This window comes from Boleophthalmus pectinirostris, unplaced genomic scaffold (genome assembly GCF_026225935.1).
Source record: "Boleophthalmus pectinirostris isolate CB_2022bp ecotype Guang Dong unplaced genomic scaffold, ASM2622593v1 HiC_scaffold_14, whole genome shotgun sequence".
Taxonomy (NCBI): domain Eukaryota; kingdom Metazoa; phylum Chordata; class Actinopteri; order Gobiiformes; family Gobiidae; genus Boleophthalmus; species Boleophthalmus pectinirostris.
This window is the reverse complement of record NW_026571047.1, coordinates 33,990,369-34,016,109: the sequence shown is the minus strand read 5'-3', so window position 1 is coordinate 34,016,109 and position 25,741 is coordinate 33,990,369. Positions and strand designations below refer to the sequence as shown.

General features: G+C 45.2%; 1 protein-coding gene across 1 annotated transcript in view; it reads right to left on the bottom strand.

Moving 5' to 3' along the window:
• LOC129407816 (ankyrin repeat and fibronectin type-III domain-containing protein 1-like) overlaps nt 1–25,741 on the bottom strand; it is a 37,859-nt gene that overhangs the window by 11,076 nt on the left and 1,042 nt on the right. Inside the window, exons 2-6 of the mRNA XM_055149942.1 lie at nt 25,062–25,256; nt 24,193–24,306; nt 23,024–23,121; nt 15,916–16,006; nt 927–1,034 (exon numbers count right to left, since the gene is read on the bottom strand). Coding sequence (XP_055005917.1) covers nt 927–1,034; nt 15,916–16,006; nt 23,024–23,121; nt 24,193–24,306; nt 25,062–25,256 — 606 coding nt within the window. The remainder of the gene's footprint in view (nt 1–926; nt 1,035–15,915; nt 16,007–23,023; nt 23,122–24,192; nt 24,307–25,061; nt 25,257–25,741) is intronic.

Here is a 25,741-nt window from a genome sequence, read left to right as displayed (position 1 = left end):
TCACGTGACTCTGAGGCAGGGAGCAGTCGAAACCGTCAGCTATAAAAACAAACTCTTGGTCTGAAAAAAGAACCTAGTAACATGTCACATATACTGTATTTCTTCCATGACTCAACTAGAATGGATCAACTACTCTCATGTCTGACTGATTTCAAGTACTTGCATCTAGAAAATTTAGCCCCTTTGAATTTATCATCAGGCCATGAACACTCATCATAAACAGATTTTAAGTCTGTTTATCTCAAACTTTGCATCCATAAACTTAATTCCAGCCCATGAACATTCCGAGATGCTTCATTCTCGTCTAAAAATCGTTTATTTTAAGAGAACTTGTCAAGTAATTTTATCTTGCTGCATGGACAGAGAATTTCACAATGTTTAAGTCATTTTCTGATAGATTTCAGTGTTTGTATCTTAAATTTTGGCCAAGCTTTTTTGCAGTGTTGTCCGTTGCACACAGGCACAGTGGCTAAAGTGTCTGGCTCGACGACACAGCCGCAGTGCGCAGTGTGTCCAGCTGGGATCGCGCCGCAGACCTGTGATCTCCTTTGAGTGCACTCTCTCTCCTCAGCAGCTCCTTTGTGTTCTCCATACATTTCTCTCTCTGAAAGTGCAGCTGTGGTTATTATGAGTTTCTCTCAGAGTGTTTGTCCCTGACTCTTGTCCACGAAATGCATTCTGGGTAAAAGGAGGAGGAGGTTAAACTGCAAAGAGACGACCTTTAACCTCTGGCCAATCAGAACACTGCGTTTCAGAGGCGGGGGAGAAGAGGGAAAATGTCCGCCGCAGCAGCAGCGACTCCAAACGCATTAGTCAGACTCTTTTACATTTGTGTTGGGAAATCAGACCAGAGCAGCAGAGATAGTTTTAATACTAGTATCAGCAGTATCTGTGGTAGTAGTAGTAGTAGTAGTAGTTAGTAGTACCTCCAGAGCAGTACTGCATGTGTGTATCTCGGACTTGTTGCAGCAGTTTCTCCATGGCCTCGATCTGACCTCTGCGTTTGGGCTCTCGACCATCGCACTCTCTCCAGTCTGAAACAGAACGACCACAGAGTCATCCTCTGTTCCTCTGACCCTCTCCTCCTCTGACCCTCTCCTCCTCTGACCCTCTCCTCCTCTGACCCTCTCCTCCTCTGACCCTCTCTTATTTATTTATTGATTTATTTATTTTGCACATATAACATGACAATAAAAAAGAAGCAGACTACATAAAAAGTAGGTGGCAGAAGAGGCAAAAAACTCAATAGGGCGAAATGTTAAAGCCTCCACCTTATGAATACACTAAAAAATTTACATTTTCACTGTGCATTACAATATATATATATATATATATATATATACATAGAGAGAGAGAGAGAGAGAAATTACATTAAAACACCATGGATTAAATTCTTTTGATTCAAACATGGATTAAAACACAATGAAACATCCACAATTAAAAGATGATCAAACATCACCATGAAATATCAAACATTTCCTCAAACTCTTTTTAAACGACGCCTCTGATCTGCGTCACAAACCAGATGTGAAAACTGCTCCAGAATTTCCCGCCTCTGGATCGTCACAAAACTGAGCTCTGCATGTGACAAAATTTGGAACATGAAAATTATGAATTTGATGAGTTTTGTATCTATGAATCTCTGCATTGGTTTTAAAATAAAATGTGAAATGTTTGAGGATTGTTGTTGAATTGTAAAGAATTTTATACATAAAAATACAAATTTGATAAATATTAATCTCATAAATATTAAGAATGTTAAGTTTGGTGAATAAATGAACAGACGATGTTCGTGGCACAGAATGAGTTACAATTCGAACAAAATGTTTTTGCACCAATAATATTTTGTTCAGAGTCGTAGAGAAAGTGCAGCCCAGACGTTATTACAATATGACAGATATGGATAAATTAAACTATAGTATAATGTAAGTATAAACTTTGAGTCCAGAAATTTACAAACTTTTCTTATAACACCAAGAGATTTGTTAATTTTTCTGGTCACCCAGTCAACTGCTCTTTCCAGTTTAGATTTCATCATCGATAATGACGCCCAGAAATTTGGTCGATGAGACACGTGTTATTTCATTTGAATCAATTTAGATTTTAGGGTTAGTTGGAAATGATTTTTTACCACAAAAATCATATAATTAGTTTTTTTGACATTCAGAGATAATTTGTTAATTTTGAACCATTTGTTATAAGCAGATAAAGCAACATTAGTTTGGTTTATTAAAACATTAAAGCTTGAATTGGATATAAATAAAGTTGTATCATCAGCAAACATTATTGAGATATACAACATAAGTCATTTATGTACAATAAAAATAATAAAGGACCTAATATGGAGCCCTGAGGAACTCCACACTGTAAATCAGCTTTATCAGAATTGCAACCATTGATATAAACAAACTGAGATCTATTACAAATATAATTCTGTAGTTTTATGAAAACCATATTTATATAACTTTGCAAATAAAATTGTGTGACTGACTGTATCAAAAGCTTTTGACAAGTCCAAAAAAATACTACAAATAAATTGATTGTTTTCTAATGCCAACGTTACCTGATCAAATAATTGAAGTAAAGCCATATAAGTACTGTGATTTTTACAGAAGCCATATTGATACTTAAAGAGAATTGAATTATTATTTATATGAGAAAATAACCTTTTATAAACAACTTTTTCTAATACTTTTGAGAAGCAAAGTAAAACAGATATGAATCCGTGTATCATTCGTTCATTCGTTTTTCAATATAAAACCAAAAATAAGAAAACGAAAAAACAACAGTTTTCTTCGTTATTTGTCTCCAAAACCAAAATGAAAAAACGGATAACGATTCGTTTTTTCAGTTTTCGATTTTGTGTTTAAATGAAGAATGGAAAAAACGGATAACGGCCGTTTCCCGTTTACGTGACTTCCGTGACTGCGATGCCGGACTTTTCCACCGCGTACGGACTGAACCGGGACTGATCCAGGTCCGAGACCAGACCGAGACCAGAGCGGGACTGAGACCGGGACCAGACCGGGACCAGACCGGGACCAGACCAGGACCAGACCGGGACCAGACCGGGACCAGACCAGGACCAGACCGGAGGCTCAGAGCCCACGGCAGGGCCGGAGCTCGAAGCTGAGGCTCGGACCCCGTGGAGGCTCGGAGTCAAAGCTCTGGTCCCGGTCTGGTCCCGGTCTCAGTCCCGGTCTGGTCCCGGTCTGGTCCCGGTCTCTGGTCCCGGTCTGGTCCCGGTCTCAGTCCCGTCTGGTCTCGGACCTGGTTCAGTCCGGTGCAAAAGTTCGCATCGCAGTCACGGAAGTCACGTAAACGGGAAACGGCCGTTATCCGTTTTTTCCATTCTTCATTTAAACACAAAATCGAAAAACTGAAAAAAACGAATCATTATCCGTTTTTTCATTTTGGTTTTGGAGACAAATAACGAAGAAAACTGTTGTTTTTTCGTTTTCTTATTTTTGGTTTTATATTGAGAGAATGAGAGCCTCGCACATCAACTACTAGAGACGGTGCGTTGGAGGAGAGGGAGCAGCCCCAGAACATACAGAAAAATCCCGCACACCGTCTCACTTGCAAACTGTGAAATTTATTAGGACAAACCGTGCAACGTTTCGGCACTAGGCCTTCGTCAGGCAAACAGAATGAGAGCTCAGGTGGCCATCTTAAATAGGGTGTGGCAAGCACCCAAGGGTGACAGGTCATAAAGAAACAGTGCACACAAAACCCCATAATTCAAAAAACAAAGAGTCAACATATAGTGTAATAATAATACAAATAATAATAATGAAATCATCATATAACGATCATAGAATAATAAGAAGAATATATGGATACATATAGACATAGTAAACATTCACCCAACTATAAAATAATGTTGTCGTGCCATATACACGTCTATATATATACACAATGAATCTTAAGCTGTAGCCCATATACAGCCCACCCAAAACAAGAGTCCTAATGATGTAAACTAATGTTTACAAAAAGATGCTAAGATTAAAATCGTCATTGATCCTTTAGGAGCTAAAGTTTGGAGAGTGTGAATCCAAAATGCTTCCCTTTGTTTAAGAATGCGGTCATGGTCCCCTCCTCTGGGTGGAGGGGGACATGCTCAATGCCACAGAAACGTAGAGAGCAAATATCATGTCTCTGATCATTAAAATGTACTGCTTACAGGGTCGTCCCGGTCGTTTCTTCTGATGGAGCTCTTGTGTTCACTTATTCTTTGTTTAAGTTTTCTTGTGGTCTTTCCAATGTCCACTAGGCCGCATGGACATTTCAACATGTAGACGACATGTGTAGATGCACATGTGATAACACTTTTTATGGATATTTTTTACCAGTGTGAGGATGTAAAAAATGATCAGTTTTTACAGTATTGTTGCATTGAGCACAGCTGCTGCAGCGGTAGTTACCATTGGGTAGAGGAGCAATAGAGATTGGGAGGATAGTTTAGTTTTGTTTGTGAAATTGGCCCGTACCAGATAGTCTCTAAGATTTTTTGCCTCGTTTGTGAACAAAGAGTGGAGGATCTTTAAAGATGGTTGAAATTTTCCGGTCTGATTTCAAAATATGCCAGTATTTCAGGAAAATTGATTTAATTGCAGGTGTATGGGTCGAATATTGGGTGATACAAGTTACGGAATAATGTTTCTGCCTTTTGGTGCTCTTTTTTAATAGATCTGTCCGTGACTTATGGAGAGCCTGCCCATAAGCATCATCAATCCAAGACATAGGGTATCCTCGCTGTTGGAATCTCACTTTCATGTCAGTGGCTTGTTGAATAAAGTCCTCAGTGGAATGGCAAATTCTTCGTAATCGATAAAATTGACTTGTAGGCAAACCTCTTTTTAGGGGAGTCGGATGGAAACTAGAGGCCAACAGTAAAGTGTTTTTGTCAGTTTCTTTACGATACAATGAGGTGATGATATTCCCATTGTCCTTTTGTACCCACATGTCCAAAAAACTTACTTTGTTAGAACTAAATTGTGCAGTGAATTGAAGGTTGGAATCAAAACTGTTTAAGAGTGACACAAAGCTTTCCAGCTGTTGAATGCTGCCATGGAACATACAAAAAATGTCATCAATGTATCTAAACCATTTAATTATGCTTGATAAATATTGGTTATGAGCAGAATTAAATACAAATTTGTTTTCAAAAAGACCCACATATAAGTTGGCATAGTTGGGTGCACAGACTGTTCCCATGCTAGTGCCGGAAATTTGAAGGTAAAAATCATTTTCAAAGGTGAAATAATTGTATTTCATGACAAATTCGGCAGGTCTGTAATAAGCTGGTTTGGGTAATGGGCTGTTTCACTACGGTTCTGCAAATAGAAGCCTAATGCCTCCAGTCCACCCTCGTGTGGTATATTTGTGTAAAGGCTCGTTGTATCTAATGTTAGTAGATGTGCCTCGTCAGGTAAATTGTTGACAACAGAACATTTTTCAATGAAATCTGTAGAGTCTTTAATATAGGCTGGGAGGGTCTGAACAAAAGGCTTAATGAAGAAATCCACAAAAGTTGACAAAGGCGACCATAAAGAGTTAGTTTGTGCCACGATTGGACGACCAGGAGGATTAGTCAAAGATTTGTGGATTTTAGGTAAGGTGTATATAACTGGGCGAGCTGGGTGTTTACAATAAAGAAAATCAAAATCTGAGTCAGATATCCATTTATTTGTTTTAGCATCCTGAAGATATGAGAAAAGTTTCTTCTGAAAAGCCACAGTGGGGTCTTGGTTCAGTCTTCTGTAAAAACGAGTGTCTGACAATTGGGAAAGAATTTCAGTTCTATATTTGTGGGCATCTTGAATGCATATTGCACCCCCTTTATCAGCAGGTTTAATGACAATATCTTTATCATTCATCAGTTCATTAAGTGCATTTCTCTCCTCTTTTGTAAGGTTGGAGGATATAGCTTTTGGCTTGTCTATCAAATCCATAATGTCATTTTCCACAATTCTACAAAATGTATTTATGGAGGCATTAGGTGAGGTAGGACAGAAAGTACTTTTTGATCTAAAATTTATCGGAGAAGGCCATTCACTGAGGACTTTTATTCAACAAGCCACTGACATGAAAGTGAGATTCCAACAGCGAGGATACCCTATGTCTTGGATTGATGATGCTTATGGGCAGGCTCTCCATAAGTCACGGACAGATCTATTAAAAAAGAGCACCAAAAGGCAGAAACATTATTCCGTAACTTGTATCACCCAATATTCGACCCATACACCTGCAATTAAATCAATTTTCCTGAAATACTGGCATATTTTGAAATCAGACCCGGAAATTTCAACCATCTTTAAAGATCCTCCACTCTTTGTTCACAAACGAGGCAAAAATCTTAGAGACTATCTGGTACGGGCCAATTTCACAAACAAAACTAAACTATCCTCCCAATCTCTATTGCTCCTCTACCCAATGGTAACTACCGCTGCAGCAGCTGTGCTCAATGCAACAATACTGTAAAAACTGATCATTTTTTACATCCTCACACTGGTAAAAAATATCCCATAAAAAGTGTTATCACATGTGCATCTACACATGTCGTCTACATGTTGAAATGTCCATGCGGCCTAGTGGACATTGGAAAGACCACAAGAAAACTTAAACAAAGAATAAGTGAACACAAGAGCTCCATCAGAAGAAACGACCGGGACGACCCTGTAGCAGTACATTTTAATGATCAGAGACATGATATTTGCTCTCTACGTTTCTGTGGCATTGAGCATGTCCCCCTCCACCCAGAGGAGGGGACCATGACCGCATTCTTAAACAAAGGGAAGCATTTTGGATTCACACTCTCCAAACTTTAGCTCCTAAAGGATCAATGACGATTTTAATCTTAGCATCTTTTTGTAAACATTAGTTTACATCATTAGGACTCTTGTTTTGGGTGGGCTGTATATGGGCTACAGCTTAAGATTCATTGTGTATATATATAGACGTGTATATGGCACGACAACATTATTTTATAGTTGGGTGAATGTTTACTATGTCTATATGTATCCATATATTCTTCTTATTATTCTATGATCGTTATATGATGATTTCATTATTATTATTTGTATTATTATTACACTATATGTTGACTCTTTGTTTTTTGAATTATGGGGTTTTGTGTGCACTGTTTCTTTATGACCTGTCACCCTTGGGTGCTTGCCACACCCTATTTAAGATGGCCACCTGAGCTCTCATTCTGTTTGCCTGACGAAGGCCTAGTGCCGAAACGTTGCACGGTTTGTCCTAATAAATTTCAGTTTGCAAGTGAGACGGTGTGCGAGATTTTTCTGTATGGTTTTATATTGAAAAACGAATGAACGAATGATACACGGATTGATATGGGCCTATAGTTATTGAAACAGGCTCTATCCTCTGCTTTATATAAGGGAATGACCTTGGCTACCTCCAGGTCCTCTGGTACAGCACCTGTGTTTAAAGACAGTGAAATAATGTAAGTAAGTGGCTTCAAAATGTAATGTTTAATTTGCTTTACAAGAAAGGCAGAAATGCCGTCATGTCCAGCAGAGGATGGTTTTAATTCATCAATGATTTTACTTATTTCGTTGATATCGGGAGGCTGAAAGGACATCATTTCAGGATAGCTGGATTGAATGTATTCCAAAGGATCTTCATTAGAGGTTGAAATATTCTTTACTAATTCTAAACCAGAATTAACAAAAAAATTGTTAAATTTCTGTGCTATCTCAGCAGGAGTTTCATACGTAGTTCAACCATCCACAAAGACTGAAGGTAAACTGCTGTTTGTGGATGGAACATTCTTTTGTAGTAGTTGGTTGATAACCTTCCAAGTACCTTTAATATTATTTGAGGCCTTGTTTATTTGGCCAAAGTAAGACTTCTTTCTTGCAGACCTTAATGAACGGACAGATGTTTCTGTATTTTTATAAGTATGAAAAGTAAGAGGAGTTGGATTAGATACATACTTTTTATAAAGTTTGTTTTTCTTCCTAAACTTTCTCAACAAATCTGATGTAAACCAAGGATTATTAAGTCTCTGACTTTGATTTTCTCTAATTTTTTTAACAGGAAAGGAATCACAAAAATTCATTTTGATTTTCTGCATGAAAAACATCATCCACATTTGTCTCTAAATACAGTTTATCCCAAGAAATATTGCTTATCTTGACTTTTCTATATTATGTTTGCTCATATTCCTCTTTGATATTATTTTATTTTCATAATGTAAACTCTTTACCTTGAGTGAGCAGAATTGGAATATAGGAAAGTGATCTGACAAATCTGAGTAAATAATCCCAGATTTATTTTCATGATTTAAATTGTTTGTAATTATATTTTCAATCAAAGTCTTATCACTAACTCTTGTTGGTTTGTTAATTAATGGGAAAAAATAACTTGAGAAAAGAGTATTAATAAATTCATCAGTATATGAAAATGTTTTGTCTTTCAAAATATTTATGTTGAAATCTCCTAAAATATAGCAAAGCTTGTTTTCAGAATTTAGTGACTCTAGAGTTTTACATAAACTTTCAATAAAATCTTTAATGCCAAAATCTGGTGGACGGTAAATAACTCCAACAATTATATTTTCTCACAACCAGAAAGTTCCACAAACAGTGACTCTATTTCCCCTTTATCAGAAGTAAGACTCAGGTCGTTCCTTAGTTTGAAATCATATTTGTTCTGAGTGAAGAGAGAAACACCGCCCCTACTCTATTATTTCTTACAAAATGACATGATTGATAATTAGTCAACTTAAAAAAATCACATGTATCTTCGGTGAGCCATGTGTCTGATAAGGCGATAACAGTAAACGTATATTTTAAAGAGTGAAGGAAATGGGTGAATTCATCATAATGTTTAGATAAACTTTGTATATTTAAATGAAAAGTTGAAAACACATTAGGCGGCGTTTTAAAAAAAGATTCGTTAAACTCCTTTACACTATAATAATTAGACAGATTAGAATCATTATAATTGGAAAAAAGTGAACGTCAGGGTCAGTTTCACTGTTATACACATCAGTAGAATCAAAAGGTCTGGTAGCAAAAACAAGGCTGTTAGCCAAAGGTCAAATGGTGATAAAACAATTAAAGATTAAAGAGAACAGTGCGAAACATGATCCTCTGTATGAAAGACAGATCACAATAAACCTTAAGCATCAGAATGAGCTCGGTGAGGTAAATTTTGAGGTGGATGAACAATCAATTTATCATACTTTAAATAAGCTACATGGTAAATGGTAAATGGTCACATTTTTCTATAGCGCTTTTCCACCTTCAAGGCTCAAAGCACTTTACAACAAGGAACCACTCACCCATTCACACACACATTCATACACCAGTGTACACAGACACTGTGGGCAAGGTGGGTTAAGTGTCTTACCCAAGGACACAACGACAGCATTCATCTGTGGGAGCTGGAATCACGCCAGCCAACCTGTGGGTCAGTAGATCTGACCGCTCAACCTGTGATGTTTATGTTTATGTCGAGAGCTGGATTCAAACCGCCAACCTTCAGATCAGTGGGCGAATGCTCTACCAACTGAGCTACTGCCGCCCGCACCTCTTTGACGGGCTGCTGTCAGAACTGGGAGAAGTTCTTTCCTTTTCTGCCCGATACCTTCTGGAAAATCCTCATTAATGAAGATCCTTGAGCCTTTCAGCCTCTTGGCCTGTTCCAGTACAGCCATTTTGTCCTTCAGTCTCAGAAATCTCACCACAACTGGACGAGGTCTCTGAGTTTCCAGGCACAGGCTTCCAGCTCCATGAACCTCGTCCAGTTAAATTTTAAGATGATCTAGTTGTAGTTTCTCCATAAAGAGTTTTCTGACTTTGTCTTCACATTCACTCACATTTTGTTTTCCAGACTCCTTGATGCCCTCAATAACAATATTGTTGCGTTTAGATTGACCTTCCAAAAGCTCCGTCTTATCAGAATGTGCGAGAAGACTTTTGCAGATGTGTCCAGATCAGATCTGATTTCATTGCAGTTCTTTGACAAAGCAGAGTATGAAGCTTTGTAATCGTCAAATTCCTTTTGAGTCATTTCTAGACTTTGTTTAAAATCATATATTGCATTGTCAGGTCATCAGTTCTCTTGTTTGATGAATCCACAAACACTTGAAGACATGTTTTAAAACTCCTTTCTTGCTGTTCCAGTAGAGTTTTACAAAAATCTTCTTACTGATCCAACAGTTCACGCACCTGAGACGCGGTGACATAATCCTCTGTGTTGTGGTTCGCCTTTGGTGACACGGTGGAGGTAACAGACGCCTACAAAGACCCAAGCCTCTCTTAAACAAAGACACTAAGTCTCACTTGGAATTCATTCAAAAGAGTTGTTAAATATTGCTCTTTAAGTTCTTTAGAGTCCAAACTGTTGAAAAAATAAAGTATTTTTACCAATATTCTCTTGATATCTGATGGATTAGGGAGTAACATCTGCTCCTCTGCTGCTGCTGCTGCTGATCCCACTAACCTCTGACCCTCTGTTCCTCTGACCCTCTGTTCCTCTGACCCTCTGTTCCCCTGTTCCTCTGACCCTCTGTTCCTCTGACCCTCTGTTCCTCTGACCCTCTGTTCCTCTGACCCTCTGTTCCTCTGACCCTCTGACCCTCTGTTCCTCTGACCTCTGTTCCTCTGACCCTCTGTTCCTCTGACCCTTCCTCTGACCCTCTGTTCCTCTGACCCTCTGTTCCCTCTGTTCCTCCTCTGACCCTCTGTTCCTCTGACCCTCTGTTCCTCTGACCCTCTGTTCCTCTGACCTCTGTTCCTCTGACCCTCTGTTCCTCTGACCCTCTGTTCCTCTGACCCTCTGTTTCCTCTGACCCCTCTGTTTCCTCTGACCCTCTGTTCCTCTGACCCTCTGTTCCCTCTGTTCCTCTGACCCTCTGTTCCTCTGACCCTCTCCTCTGTTCCTCTGACCCTCTGTTCCTCTGACCTCTGTTCCTCTGACCCTCTGTTCCTCTGACCCTCTGTTTCCTCTGACCCTCTGTTCCTCTGTTCCTCTGACCCTCTGACCCTCTGTTCCTCTGTTCCTCTGTTCCTCTGACCCTCTGTTCCTCTGACTTCCTCTGACCCTCTGTTCCTCTGTTCCTCTGACCCTCTGTTCCTCTGACCCTCTGTTCCTCTGACCCTCTGTTCCCTCTGACCCCTCTGTTCCTCTGTTCCTCTGACCCTCTGTTCCTCTGACCCTCTGTTCCTCTGTTCCTCTGACCCTCTGTTCCTCTGACCCTCTGTTCCTGTTCCCTCTGACCCTCTGTTCCTCTGACCCTCTGTTCCTCTCTGTTCCTCTGACCCTCTGTTCTCTGACCTCTGTTCCTCTGACCTCTGTTCCTCTGACCCTCTGTTCCTCTGTTCCTCTGACCCTCTGTTCCTCTGACCCTCTGTTCCTCTGACCCTCTGTTCCTCTGACCCTCTGTTCCTCTGTTCCTCTGTTCCTCTGACCCTCTGTTCCTCTGTTCCTCTGACCCTCTGTTCCTCTGACCCTCTGTTCCTCTGACCCTCTGTTCCTCTGACCCTCTGTTCCTCTGTTCCTCTGACCCTCTGTTTCCTCTGACCCTCTGTTCCTCTGACCCTCTGTTCCTCTCTGTTCCTCTGTTCCCTCTGACCCTCTGTTCCTCTGACCCTCTGTTCCTCTGACCCTCTGTTCCTCTGTTCCTCTGACCCTCTGTTCCCCTGTTCCTCTGACCCTCTGTTCCCCTGTTCCTCTGTTCCTCTGTTCCCTGACCCTCTGTTCCTCTGACCCTCTGTTCCTCTGACCCTCTGTTTCCTCTGACCCTCTGTTCCTCTGACCCTCTGTTCCTCTGACCCTGTTCCTCTTGTTCCTCTGACCTCTGTTCCTCTGACCTCTGTTCCTCCTGTTCCTCTGACCCTCTGTTCCTCTGACCTCTGTTCCTCTGACCTCTGTTCCTCTGTTCCTCTGACCCTCTGTTCCTCTGACCCTCTGTTCCTCTGACCCTCTGTTCCTCTGTTCCTCTGACCCTCTGTTCCTCTGACCCTCTGTTCCTCTGACCCTCTGTTCCTCTGTTCCTCTGACCCTCTGTTCCTCTGACCCTCTGTTCCTCTGTTCCTCTGTTCCTCTGACCCTCTGTTCCCCTCTGTTCCTCTGACCCTCTGTTCCTCTGACCCTCTGTTCCTCTGACCCTCTGTTCCTCTGACCCTCTGTTCCTCTGACCCTCTGTTCCTCCTCTGTTCCTCTGACCCTCTGTTCCTCTCTGTTCCTCTGACCCTCTGTTCCTCTGACCCTCTGTTCCTCTGTTCCTCTGTTCCTCTGACCCTCTGTTCCTCTGTTCCCTCTGACCCTCTGTTCCTCTGACCCTCTGTTCCTCTGTTCCTCTGACCCTCTGTTCCCCTGTTCCTCTCTCCTCTGTTCCTCTGACCCTCTGTTCCTCTGACCTCTGTTCCTCTCTGACCCTCTGTTCCTCTGACCCTCTGTTCCTCTGACCCTCTGTTCCTCTGTTCCTCTGACCCTTCCTCTGACCCTCTGTTCCTCTGACCCTCTGTTCCTACCCTCTGTTCCTCTGACCCTCCTCTGTCTGTTCCTCCTGTTCCTCTGACCCTCTGTTCCTCTGACCCTCTGTTCCTCTGACCCTGTTCCTCTGTTCCTCTGTTCCTCTGACCCTCTGTTCCCTCTGACCCTCTGTTCCTCTGACCCTCTGTTCCTCTGTTCCTCTGACCCTCTGTTCCTCTGACCCTCTGTTCCTCTGACCCTCTGTTCCTCTGACCCTCTGTTCCTCTGTCCCTCTGTTCCTCTGTTCCCTCTCTGTTCCTCTGACCCTCTGTTCCCCTGACCCTCTGACCTCTGTTCCTCTGACCTCTGTTCCTCTCTGACCTCTCCTCTGACCCTCTGTTCCTCTGTTCCCTCTGTTCCCTCTGACCCTCTGTTCCTCTGACCCTCTGTTCCCCTGTTCCTCTGACCCTCTGTTCCTCTGACCCTCTGTTCCTCTGACCCTCTGTTCCTCTGACCCTCTGTTCCTCTGTTCCTCTGACCCTCTGTTCCTCTGACCCTCTGTTCCTCTGACCCTCTGTTCCTCTGACCCTCTGTTCCTCTGACCCTCTGTTCCTCTGACCCTCTGTTCCTCTGACCCTCTGTTCCTCTGACCCTCTGTTCCTCTGACCCTCTGTTCCTCTGACCCTCTGTTCCCCTGTTCCTCTGACCCTTCCTCTGACCCTCTGTTCCTCTGACCCTCTGTTCCTCTGACCCTCTGTTCCTCTGACCCTCTGACCCTCTGTTCCTCTGACCCTCTGTTCCTCTGACCCTCTGTTCCTCTGACCCTCTGTTCCTCTGACCCTCTGTTCCTCTGTTCCTCTGACCCTCTGTTCCTCTGACCCTCTGTTCCTCCTCTGACCCTCTGTTCCTCTGACCCTCTGTTCCCTCTGTTCCTCTCTCTGTTCCTCTGACCCTCTGTTCCTCTGACCCTCTGTTCCTCTGACCCTCTGTTCCTCTGACCCTCTGTTCCTCTGACCCTCTGTTCCCTCTGTTCCCTCTGACCCTCTGTTCCTCTGACCTCTGTTCCTCTGTTCCTCTGACCCTCTGTTCCTTTGACCCTCTGTTCCTCTGACCCTCTGTTCCTCTGACCCTCTGTTCCTCTGTTCCTCTGACCCTCTGTTCCTCTGACCCTCTGTTCCTCTGTTCCTCTGACCCTCTGTTCCTCTGACCCTCTGTTCCTCTGACCCTCTGTTCCTCTGACCCTCTGTTCCTCTGACCCTCTGTTCCTCTGACCCTCTGTTCCTCTGTTCCTCTGTTCCTCTGTTCCTCTGTTCCTCTGTTCCTCTGACCCTCTGTTCCTCTGACCCTCTGTTCCTCTGACCCTCTGTTCCTCTGTTCCTCTGTTCCTCTGACCCTCTGTTCCCCTGTTCCTCTGACCCTCTGTTCCTCTGACCCTCTGTTCCTCCTCTGACCCTCTGTTCCTCTGTTCCTCTGACCCTCTGTTCCTCTGACCCTCTGTTCCTCTGACCCTCTGTTCCTCTGACCCTCTGTTCCTCTGACCCTCTGTTCCTCTGACCCTCTGTTCCTCTGACCCTCTGTTCCTCTGACCCTCTGTTCCCCTGTTCCTCTGTTCCTCTGACCCTCTGTTCCTCTGACCCTCTGTTCCTCTCTGACCCTCTGTTCCTCTGACCCTCTGTTCCTCTGACCCTCTGTTCCTCTGACCCTCTGTTCCTCTGACCCTCTGTTCTCTGACCCTCTGTTCCTCTGACCCTCTGTTCCTCTGACCCTCTGTTCCTCTGACCCTCTGTTCCTCTGACCCTCTGTTAATCTGTTCCTCTGACCCTCTGTTCCTCTGACCCTCTGTTCCTCTGTTCCTCTGTTCCTCTGACCCTCTGTTCCTCTGACCCTCTGTTCCTCTGACCCTCTGTTCCTCTGACCCTCTGTTCCTCTGACCCTCTGTTCCTCTGACCCTCTGTTCCTCTGACCCTCTGTTCCTCTGACCCTCTGTTCCTCTGTTCCTCTGACCCTCTGTTCCTCTGACCCTCTGTTCCTCTGACCCTCTGTTCCTCTGACCCTCTGTTCCTCTGACCCTCTGTTCCTCTGACCCTCTGTTCCTCTGACCCTCTGTTCCTCTGACCCTCTGTTCCTCTGACCCTCTGTTCCTCTGACCCTCTGTTCCCTCTGTCCTCTGACCTCTGTTCTCCCTCTGACCCTCTGTTCCTCTGACCCTCTGTTCCTCTGACCCTCTGTTCTCTCTGACCCTCTGTTCCTCTCTGACCCTCTGTTCCTCTGACCCTCTGTTCCTCTGACCCTCTGTCCTCTGACCCTCTGCTCCTCTGACCCTCTGTTCCTCTGACCCTCTGTTCCTCTGTTCCTCTGACCCTCTGTTCCTCTGACCCTCTGTTCCTCTGACCCTCTGTTCCTCTGACTGTTCCTCTGACCCTCTGTTCCTCTGACCCTCTGTTCCTCTGACCCTCTGTTCCTCTGACCCTCTGTTCCTCTGACCCTCTGTTCCCTCTGTTCCTCTGTTCCCTCTGACCCTCTGTTCCTCTGACCCTCTGTTCCTCTGACCCTCTGTTCCTCTGACCCTCTGTTCCTCTGACCCTCTCTCTCTCTCTGCGTCTTACTGCAGATGAGTGAATCCATTTAAATGGGCCTAAACAGAATCTTCAGAAACGTTCTTATCAGTGACTTAACAAAACAGGAGCTGTGTGTTTGACGTGAGGTTAATGTGCGACATTTGTGGTTCGCGCTCCTCAGAAAGTCGTGAGGTTTGTGATAAAGGAAACCGTGAAAATATCAGACCATGAGATGAAGAGCAATTAAAAACACACTTTCACACAGCCTTGAGAGCAGAGTGAAAGACGAGCTTTAAACGGGCTCCAGTGGAAATGTGAAGAGGAACAGACTGGAGTTCAGAGCTTTTTTAAAACCTCTTAAATCTTAAAATGCACCAAACAAAAGACTGAGACTAAACTGAACCGAGAGAAAATACTGGACACATCAGACGCACGGGGACGGCTGCAAATCACAGGCTCCTCTCCGTACGATTCACGATACGATTCACGATACGATTCACGATACGATTCACCACACGATTCACCACATGATTCTTGGTTCACGATACGATATTATCACAATCTTGTGTTAAAGGCGATAATTGATATATTGATACAGATCGTTATGTTCTGATGTGCTCCTTGTGTGTGTATGTGTGTGTGTCTGTGTGTGTGTGTGTAGTAACATAGTTATATTAGTAGTAGTAATAACTGTAGTAACAGTAGTATTAGTAAAAGTAATAACAGTAGTAGTATTAGTAGTAGTATTAGTAGTAGTAGTAGTAGTAGTAGTAGTAGTAGTAGTAACAGTAGTAGTATCTGTAGTAGTAGTAGTAGCAGTAGTAGTAGTAATAACAGTAGTAGTATCAGTAGTAGTAGTAGTAGCAGTAGTAGTATCAGTAGCAGTAGTAGTACTTGTAGTACTCACTTGATGGCGCTGCAGACGGGGGGAGGGAACAGGCCGGGGGACCCCAGCCCTTCATGTTGTAGGCGGAGACTCGCACGAAATAAACTTGACCCTGAAAAACAAACACGAAAATATTAAAAAAGGTCTAAACTAGAACTGAACCAGGACTGAACCAGGACTGAACCAGGACTAAACCAGGACTAAACCAGGACTGAACCAGAACTGAACCAGGACTAAACCAGGACTAAACCAGGACTGAACCAGGACTAAACCAGGACTGAACCAGGACTAAACCAGGACTAAACCAGGACTGAACCAGGACTAAACCAGGACTGAACCAGGACTAAACCAGGACTGAACCAGAACTGAACCAGGACTGAACCAGGACTAAACCAGGACTGAACCAGGACTGAACCAGGACTGAACCAGGACTAAACCAGGACTGAACCAGGTCTACACCAGGACTTTTTCAACAGTGAAATTTAAATTATTTTGAAAGTCAAATGTGACAAATGGCTTCACAAAATGTTTTTTTTTTTTCAAATGTTCAAAATAATGACACGTGTGTTTGGCAAATACAAATAAAAGGCCAAAGTCAATTTCAGGTAAAAAATAAAAATATCAGTTTTGGAACACAATGTGACCGTCAGCTTGTACTGTAAAGGTGATGTTTGAATATTTTGGTTTGCATATTAATGAGCTGATTAAAAGGAGCAGGTCCAAATGTTTGTGGAGTCGTCACAAAACGGAGCCGTTAAAAAGTGTAATTAGTGTAAAATAACGAGGCGCAGGTTTAGAGTGATAAAAGTGTAACTGCACAAGAGGCTCAAACTAGATTAAACTGTTCAAGCAAAAACTCTAAAAGCCCAATTTTCACAAACAAAACGCCAAAATAATTAGACAGTGATTGTAATCCTGTTAATGACAAAGAGTTCAACTTTGACAGACATTTCTGAAAATAATCTCCAGCACTCTGGTCCGAATACACTGAAAATACGCTGAAAATATACTGAAAACACATAAAAAATACACCAAAAATATACTGAAAATACACCAAAAATATACTGAAAATACCAAAAATATACTGAAAATACACAAAAAAATACTGAAAATACACTAAAAATATACTGAAAATACACTAAAACTAAACTGAAAATACACAAAAAATACACCAAAAATATACTGAAAATATACTAAAAATACACCAAAAATATACCGAAAATATACTGTAAATACACCAAAAATATACAGAAAATACACTAAAACTAAACTGAAAACACACCGAAAATACACAAAAAATATACTGAAAATACACAAAAAAATACTGAAAATACACAAAAAATATACTGAAAATACACGAAATATATACTGAAAATACACAAAAAAATACTGAAAATACACAAAAAAATACTGAAAATACACAAAAATATACTGAAAATACACTAAAACTAAACTGAAAATACACCGAAAATACACAAAAAATATACTGAAAATACACCAAAAATATACTGAAAATACACTAAAACTAAACTGAAAATACACCAAAAATACACCAAAAATATACTGAAAATATACTGAAAATACACCAAAAATATACAGAAATACACTGAAGAGTTCAGATGAGTCAGCTCTTGTTTTCATTTAAAGCTCAGATTAAAGTCTAAGTTGAGATTCAGAGCTTCAGACAGAGCAGTGCCTGGAGTTAGCATCACAGTCACAGCTCCAAAGTACAAACAGCGACAGAATAAAAGCCCAGAGTGAAGCCTGTGTCCAAATCAAACCTTTTATCCACATTTTTATTCTAATGTTTTCAAAATATTCAACAGCGACGTGTGGGAGTCGCCTGACATTCAGGCTCCAGGGTTTAGACCGCACCGCTCCAGGGTTTAGACCGCTCCAGGGTTTAGACCGCACCGCTCCAGGGTTTAGACCGCACCGCTCCAGGGTTTAGACCGCACCGCTTCCAGGGTTTAGACCGCACCGCTCCAGGGTTTAGACCGCACCGCTCCAGGGTTTAGACCGCACCGCTCCAGGGTTTAGACTCTTTCTGGGTCTAGGATGTGAGCCACTGTGGGCAGCCAACTGTTGTTGTGTCCTTGGGCCTGACACTTGGCCCAGGATCATTGGGACGGTCAGAGTTTTCAGATGAATCTCTTCAGGTCTGGAGCTTCAGTTTGAAGCTCGTCTCTGGTTTCAACGTTTATTCAAAATGAAGAAACATGGAGCAGAAATCACCGTTCATCTGATTGAACGATCAAAAAATACAGTCTGACTCGCGGGACGGCTCACGGCTCAGGGGACGGCTCACGGCTCAGGGGACGGCTCACGGGGACGGCTCGCGGGACGGCTCGCGGCTCAGGGGACGGCTCACGGCTCAGGGACGGCTCACGGCTCAGGGGACGGCTCACGGCTCAGGGGACGGCTCACGGCTCAGGGGACGGCTCGCGGGACGGCTCGCGGCTCAGGGGACGGCTCACGGCTCAGGGACGGCTCACGGCTCAGGGGACGGCTCACGGCTCGGGACGGCTCGCGGCTCAGGGGACGGCTCGCGGGACGGCTCGCGGCTCACAGGACGGCTCTTCCCCGCTGAACCCTGGAAACCTGTTTTCTCTGAAACACTCCCAACTCTTCATTTCCATCATGTGTCTGAAAATCTGTCGGCTCTTTTACTCCACGAGTCTGAGCCAAACGTCACTCACAGATTTAGAACCCAAACGAACAGAACACAGGAAGAACACAGAAGAACACAGAAGAACACAGGAAGAACACAGAAGAACACAGAAGAACACAGAAGAACACAGAAGAACACAGAAGAACACAGAAGAACACAGAAGAACACAGAAGACACAGGAAGAACACAGGAAGAACACAGAAGAACACAGAAGAACACAGAAGAACACAGAAGAACACAGAAGAACACAGAAGAACACAGAAGAACACAGAAGAAGAACACAGAAGAACACAGAAGAACACAGAAGAACACAGAAGAACACAGAAGAACACAGAAGAACACAGAAGAACACAGAAGAACACAGGAAGAACACAGAAGAACACAGAAGAACACAGAAGAACACAGAAGAACACAGAAGAACACAGGAAGAACACAGAAGAACACAGAAGAACACAGAAGAACACAGAAGAACACAGGAAGAACACAGAAGAACACAGGAAGAACACAGAAGAACACAGAAGAACACAGGAAGAACACAGAAGAACACAGAAGAACACAGAAGAACACAGGAAGAACACAGAAGAACACAGAAGAACACAGAAGAACACAGAAGAACACAGGAAGAACACAGAAGAACACAGAAGAACACAGAAGAACACAGAAGAACACAGAAGAACACAGAAGAACACAGAAGAACACAGGAAGAACACAGAAGAACACAGAAGAACACAGGAAGAACACAGAAGAACACAGAAGAACACAGAAGAACACAGAAGAACACAGAAGAACACAGAAGAACACAGAAGAACACAGAAGAACAGAAGAACAGAAGAACACAGAAGAACACAGAAGAACACAGAAGAACACAGAAGAACACAGAAGAACACAGAAGAACACAGAAGAACACAGAAGAACACAGAAGAACACAGAAGAACACAGAAGAACACAGAAGAACACAGAAGAACACAGAAGAACACAGAAGAACACAGAAGAACACAGAAGAACACAGAAGAACACAGAAGAACACAGAAGAACACAGAAGAACACAGAAGAACACAGAAGAACACAGGAGAACACAGGAAGAACACAGAAGAACACAGAAGAACACAGAAGAACACAGGAAGATCACAGAAGAACACAAAGAATAGAAGAACACAGGAAGAACACAGAAGAACACAGTACACAGAAGAAATCACAAAGAACACAGATCACAGAATCACCAATTTCACAACACGATCGAGAACTACAGAAGAAAACACACAGAGGGACCTGACACACACACAGGAGGGACCTGACACACACACAGGAGGGACCTGACACACACACAGGAGGGACCTGACACACACACAGGAGGGACCTGACACACACAGAGGGACCTGACACACACACAGGAGGGACCCACACACACGGAGGGACCTGACACACACAGAGGGACCTGACACACACACACAGAGGGACCTGACACACACACAGGAGGGACCTGACACACACAGAGGGACCTGACACACACACAGGGAGGGACCTGACACACACAGAGGGACCTGACACACACAGAGGGACCTGACACACACAGAGGGACCTGACACACAGAGGGACCTGACACACACAGGGGACCTGACACACACACAGAGGGACCTGACACACACACAGAGGGGACCTGACACACACACCTGACACACACAAGGAGGGACCTGACACACACACAGGAGGGACCTGACACACACACACAGGAGGGACCTGACACACAGGGGAGGGACCTGACACACACAGAGGGACCTGACACACACAGAGGGAGGGACCTGACACACACACAGAGGGACCTGACACACACACAGAGGACCTGACACACACACAGGAGGGACCTGACACACACACAGGAGGGACCTGACACACACAGAGGGACCTGACACACACACAGAGGACCTGACACACACAGAGGGACCTGACACACACACGAGGGAGGGACCTGACACACACACAGGAGGGACCTGACACACACACAGAGGGACCTGACACACACACAGAGGAGGGACCTGACACACACACACAGGAGGGACCTGACACACACACAGGAGGGACCTGACACACACAGAGGGACCTGACACACACAGAGGGACCTGACACACACAGAGGGACCTGACACACACACAGAGGGACCTGACACACACACACACAGGAGGGACCTGACACACACACACACACAGGAGGGACCTGACACACACACAGGGAGAGGGACCTGACACACACACAGAGGACCTGACACTGACACACACAGAGGGACCTGACACACACACAGAGGGACCTGACACACACACAGGAGGACCTGAGGGACCTGACACACACACACACACGGAGGGACCTGACACACACACAGAGGGACCTGACACACACAGAGGACCTGACACACACAGAGGGACCTGACACACACACAGGAGACCTGACACACACAGACCTGACACACACACGGAGGGACCTGACACACACAGGAGGGACACAGGAGGACCTGACACACACACAGAGGGAGGGACCTGACACACACACAGGAGGGACCTGACACACACACAGAGGAGACCTGACACACACAGAGGGACCTGACACACACACACACAGGAGGGACCTGACACACACACAGGAGGGACCTGACACACACACACACACGGAGGGACCTGACACACACACAGAGGAGGACCTGACACACACAGAGGACCTGACCACACGAGAGACCTGACACACATGACACACACACAGGAGGGACCTGACACACACACAGGGAGGGACCTGACACACACGACACACACACACACGGGACCTGACACACACGGAAGGGACCTGACACACACAGAGGGACCTGACACACACAGAGGGACCTGACACACACACGAGAGGGACCTGACACACACACACAGGAGGGACCTGACACACACACACGGAAGGGACCTGACACACACACAGAGGGACCTACACACACAGAGGGACCTGACACACACGGAGGGACTGACACACACACGGAGGGACCTGACACACACAGGAGGGACCTGACACACACAGGAGGGACCTGACACACACACAGGAGGGACCTGACACACACAGAGGGAGACCTGGGACCTGACACACACACAGGAGGGACCTGACACACACACAGGAGGGACCTGACACACACACGGGGAGGGACCTGACACACACACACACAGGAGGGACCTGACACACACAGGAGGGGACCTGACACACACAGGAGGGACCTGACACACACACGGGGAGGGACCTGACACACACACAGGAGGACCTGACACACACACAGGAGGGACCTGACACACACACGGAGGACCTGACACACACACAGGAGGGACCTGACACACACACAGAGGGAGGGACCTGACACACACACACAGGAGGACCTGACACACACACAGGAGGGACCTGACACACACACGGAGGGACCTGACACACACACAGGAGGGACCTGACACACACACAGAGGGACCTGACACACACGACACACACGAGAGGGACCTGACACACACAGAGGAGACCTGACACACACACACACACACACAACGGAGGACCTGACACACACACGAGGAGGGACCTGACACACACATGAGGAGGGACCTGACACACACACGAGAGGGACCTGACACACACACAGGAGGACCTGACACACACACGGAGGGACCTGACACACACACAGGAGGAGGGACCTGACACACACACACACACACGAGGGACCTGACACACACACGAGGGACCTGACACACACACGAGGAGGACCTGACACACACACAGGAGGGACTGACACACACGGAGGGACCTGACACACACAGGACACGGAGGGACCTGACACACACACACAGGAGGGACCTGACACACACACACGGAGGGACCGAGGAGGGACCTGACACACACACACAGGAGGGACCTGACACACCATGACACACACACAGGAGGGACCTGACACACACACAGAGAGGGACCTGACACACACACGAGGAGGACCTGACACACACGAGGAGGACCTGACACACACACAGGAGGGACCTGACACACACACGAGGAGGGACCTGACACACACACAGGGGAGGACCTGACACACACATGACACACACAGGAGGAGACCTGACACACACGGAGGACCTGACACACACACACACACACAGGAGGGACCTGACACACACACAGGGAGGGACCTGACACACACACAGGAGGACCTGACACACACGGGGAGACCTGACACACACGAGGGGACCTGACACACACACACACAGGGGGACCTGACACACCACGGGAGCCTACACACACACGGGAGGGACCTGACACACACACAGGAGGGACCTGACACACACAGGAGGACCTGACACACACACAGGAGGGACCTGACACACACACGGGGAGGGACCTGACACACACAGGAGGGACCTGACACACACATAGTTTGTTAGTTCAGGTGTGTGGTGTTGTTACCGTGGTGAGTCCAGTGATGCAGAACTTGAGACTTTGGAGATTGTCCAAAACTGCGTCTCCAGCGAGAAGAGAAAAGTCCTTGCGACAGCTCCACTCCACTGGAAAAAACACAAACACATGTTGAAAAGTCCCACTGATGGTGACACAGCTCCAGCTCCAGGTCTGTGCGGAGGAACTGCAGGATCATTAGAACATGTTTGAAAGTTCAGGAGAATTCATTTTGTGTAATATTGGACATTTAAAGTCAATTTCTTAAACTCAAATAAAAAGTACGTGACCTTGTTCAGACTAAAATGTCGGGTTACCTGTAAACACTCAAAATGATTCTTTCCATTTGAATCAGTGTGATTTTCTTTTGTGCCGGAGTTATTGTTGAGTTGTTCTGGGGAGATGCGGAGGAGGAGGAATAAGTGCTTTTCAGAATTAGACTGAAATCGTGTAAATGTGAGAGAAACAGCAGAACTGTGCAGAGACGGAGACAGAGCAGGAGGCTTTTACTTTAACTGTCACACACTCGAGTGTGTGACCTGGTGCACGGTTCATTTCTGTCGTTACTGACACTCTCCACGTGAAACTGAAACACAAAGTTCAGCCTCTCGCGGTCGGGAGAAATGAACCAAAGGGAAAGTAATTATTTACTGTCGAGGCAAACTGTGCGCCGTCGTTCATTCATTCATTATTCACCGGAGTCACTTTAAACGTTTAAATCCACAACAGGAATGTTCCAGATCAAGTCAAATATCAGGACTGTTAGAATGATCATCCTGTATTTTCCGCACTATAGGGCACACTTAAAAACTTTTAATTTCATCCAAAAACGACTGTGTGCCTTATAATCCAGAGCGCCTTATATCTGAATTTATTAGGGTGTCTTAGTACGACTTTAGTAAACTACAAAGCCGCTCCACTTGCAGCATTACCAGTTTAGCGTCTCAGACAGTATTTTTTTTACGTGTTACAATTGAACAAGGTTGAGAGTTACTGTAAACGCGTTAAATAAAGTTTGACTGACTTATCTAACTGTTGTGTTTCGTTTAATGCGCCTTATACTCGTGTGCAGTTTATATGTGAAAAAAGTTCAAAAATAGATCATTCAATGACAGAACGCCTTATAATCCAGAGCCCCTATAGTGCGGGAAATACGGTAAATGAAACACTACTTTATAAACCTTTGTACTTGGTGACCACAGTGGAATTGAGGCTCTGCGGCTCCTGGAAGCTGACGCTCAGAGTGGAGCTGCTGCTCACGCACAGACGCACCAGGGTCGGAGCTTCTGGGGGACCTGAGCACAAACATGTTCAAGATGAAATAAACTGAAGTTACAATGAGGAGGAAGAGTTTAAATCTGACTAACTCTCCACAAACTCTCACAAACTTTAGATTTCAGGCATAAGCTCGGGTTTTAGAACAGCTTGTCAATGTCTTTTGGCGTTTACAAAATGAAGAGAAATAAAAATATAATATAATTATTGGACACAGAAAATTGACTAATTTTGACACAAAGCTGCTTTTACAGACCTGGTTTAGTCTTGGTTCAGTCCCAGTTCAGTCCCGGCCCAGTCCTGGTCCAGTCCAGGTTCTGTTCCGGTCCAGTCCTAGTTCAATTCTGGTTCTGTCCCAGTCCAGTCCTGGCTCAGACCTGGTCCAGTCCCATTCAAGACCCGGTCTAGATGCAGGTCAGTTCTGGTCCAGTCCTTCTTCAGTCTCGGTTTGGTCCCGGTCCAGTCCTGGCTTAGACGTTGTCCAGTCCCTGTCCAGTCCCTGCTCAGATCGGTCCAGTCCCGGCTAAAACCCGGCTCAGTCCCGGCTCAGTCCCGGCTCATTCCCAGTCCAGACCTGGCACAGTCCTAGTTCAGTCCTGGTTCAGTCCCAGTCCAGACCCAGTGTAGTCCCAGCTCAGTACTGGCACAGTCCTGGTTCAGTTCCGGCTCAGTCTCGGTTTAGTCATGCTTCAGTCCTGATATAGTCCCAGCTCGGTCTGAGTCGTGCGGTCGTGCGGTCCTGCGGTCCTGCGCGGTCCGGTCCTGCGGTCCTCACGTGCGTGCTGGAAGCCGGTCCTCATGCGTGCGTACAGTCGGCTCCTCCACTCCCAGCTCCTCAGGGCTTTGTTGTTGTGACACGCGTCCAGAGACAAACCGTCTCTCTGGGCCTGAGCCGCCAACTCGGCCGCACGACGCTCCGCCTCCAGAACCAGAGACGACAGGAGCGCCTCACGAGACTCCACCGACGTGACTGAGGACACAAGAGACACGACGTTAAAGAACCCAACCAGGACTACACCAGGACTAAACCAAGACTGAACTAGAACTTAACCAGGGCTGAACCAGGACAAAATCAGACTAAACAGGACCAAACCAAGACCAAGATTGATTTAGTGATATATTGTGATACGTCATTGCGCGATTCCCGTATCGATTCAAAATCGATTTTTTAGATCACATTTTCAACGAAAAATTCATTGAAGTGCGTTACATTTGCGTTGTACTTAAACTCCCGGTCACTAGTGGGCAGTAAACAGCACTAAACCTGATTAAACTACCTCACCACTAGAGCACGACAATATACTCTGGCGAGAGCCACACCGTGTTAGACTTTAGTATAAATATCTCTCGGTAGTTGGGGCACGGCGCCGCTCTGGTCATTCTGAACGTGGCAGATGAGGAGAAAGATTTGCGAGAAGCTCCAAGCGTGTACAAGCGGAGATTTGGAAACATTTT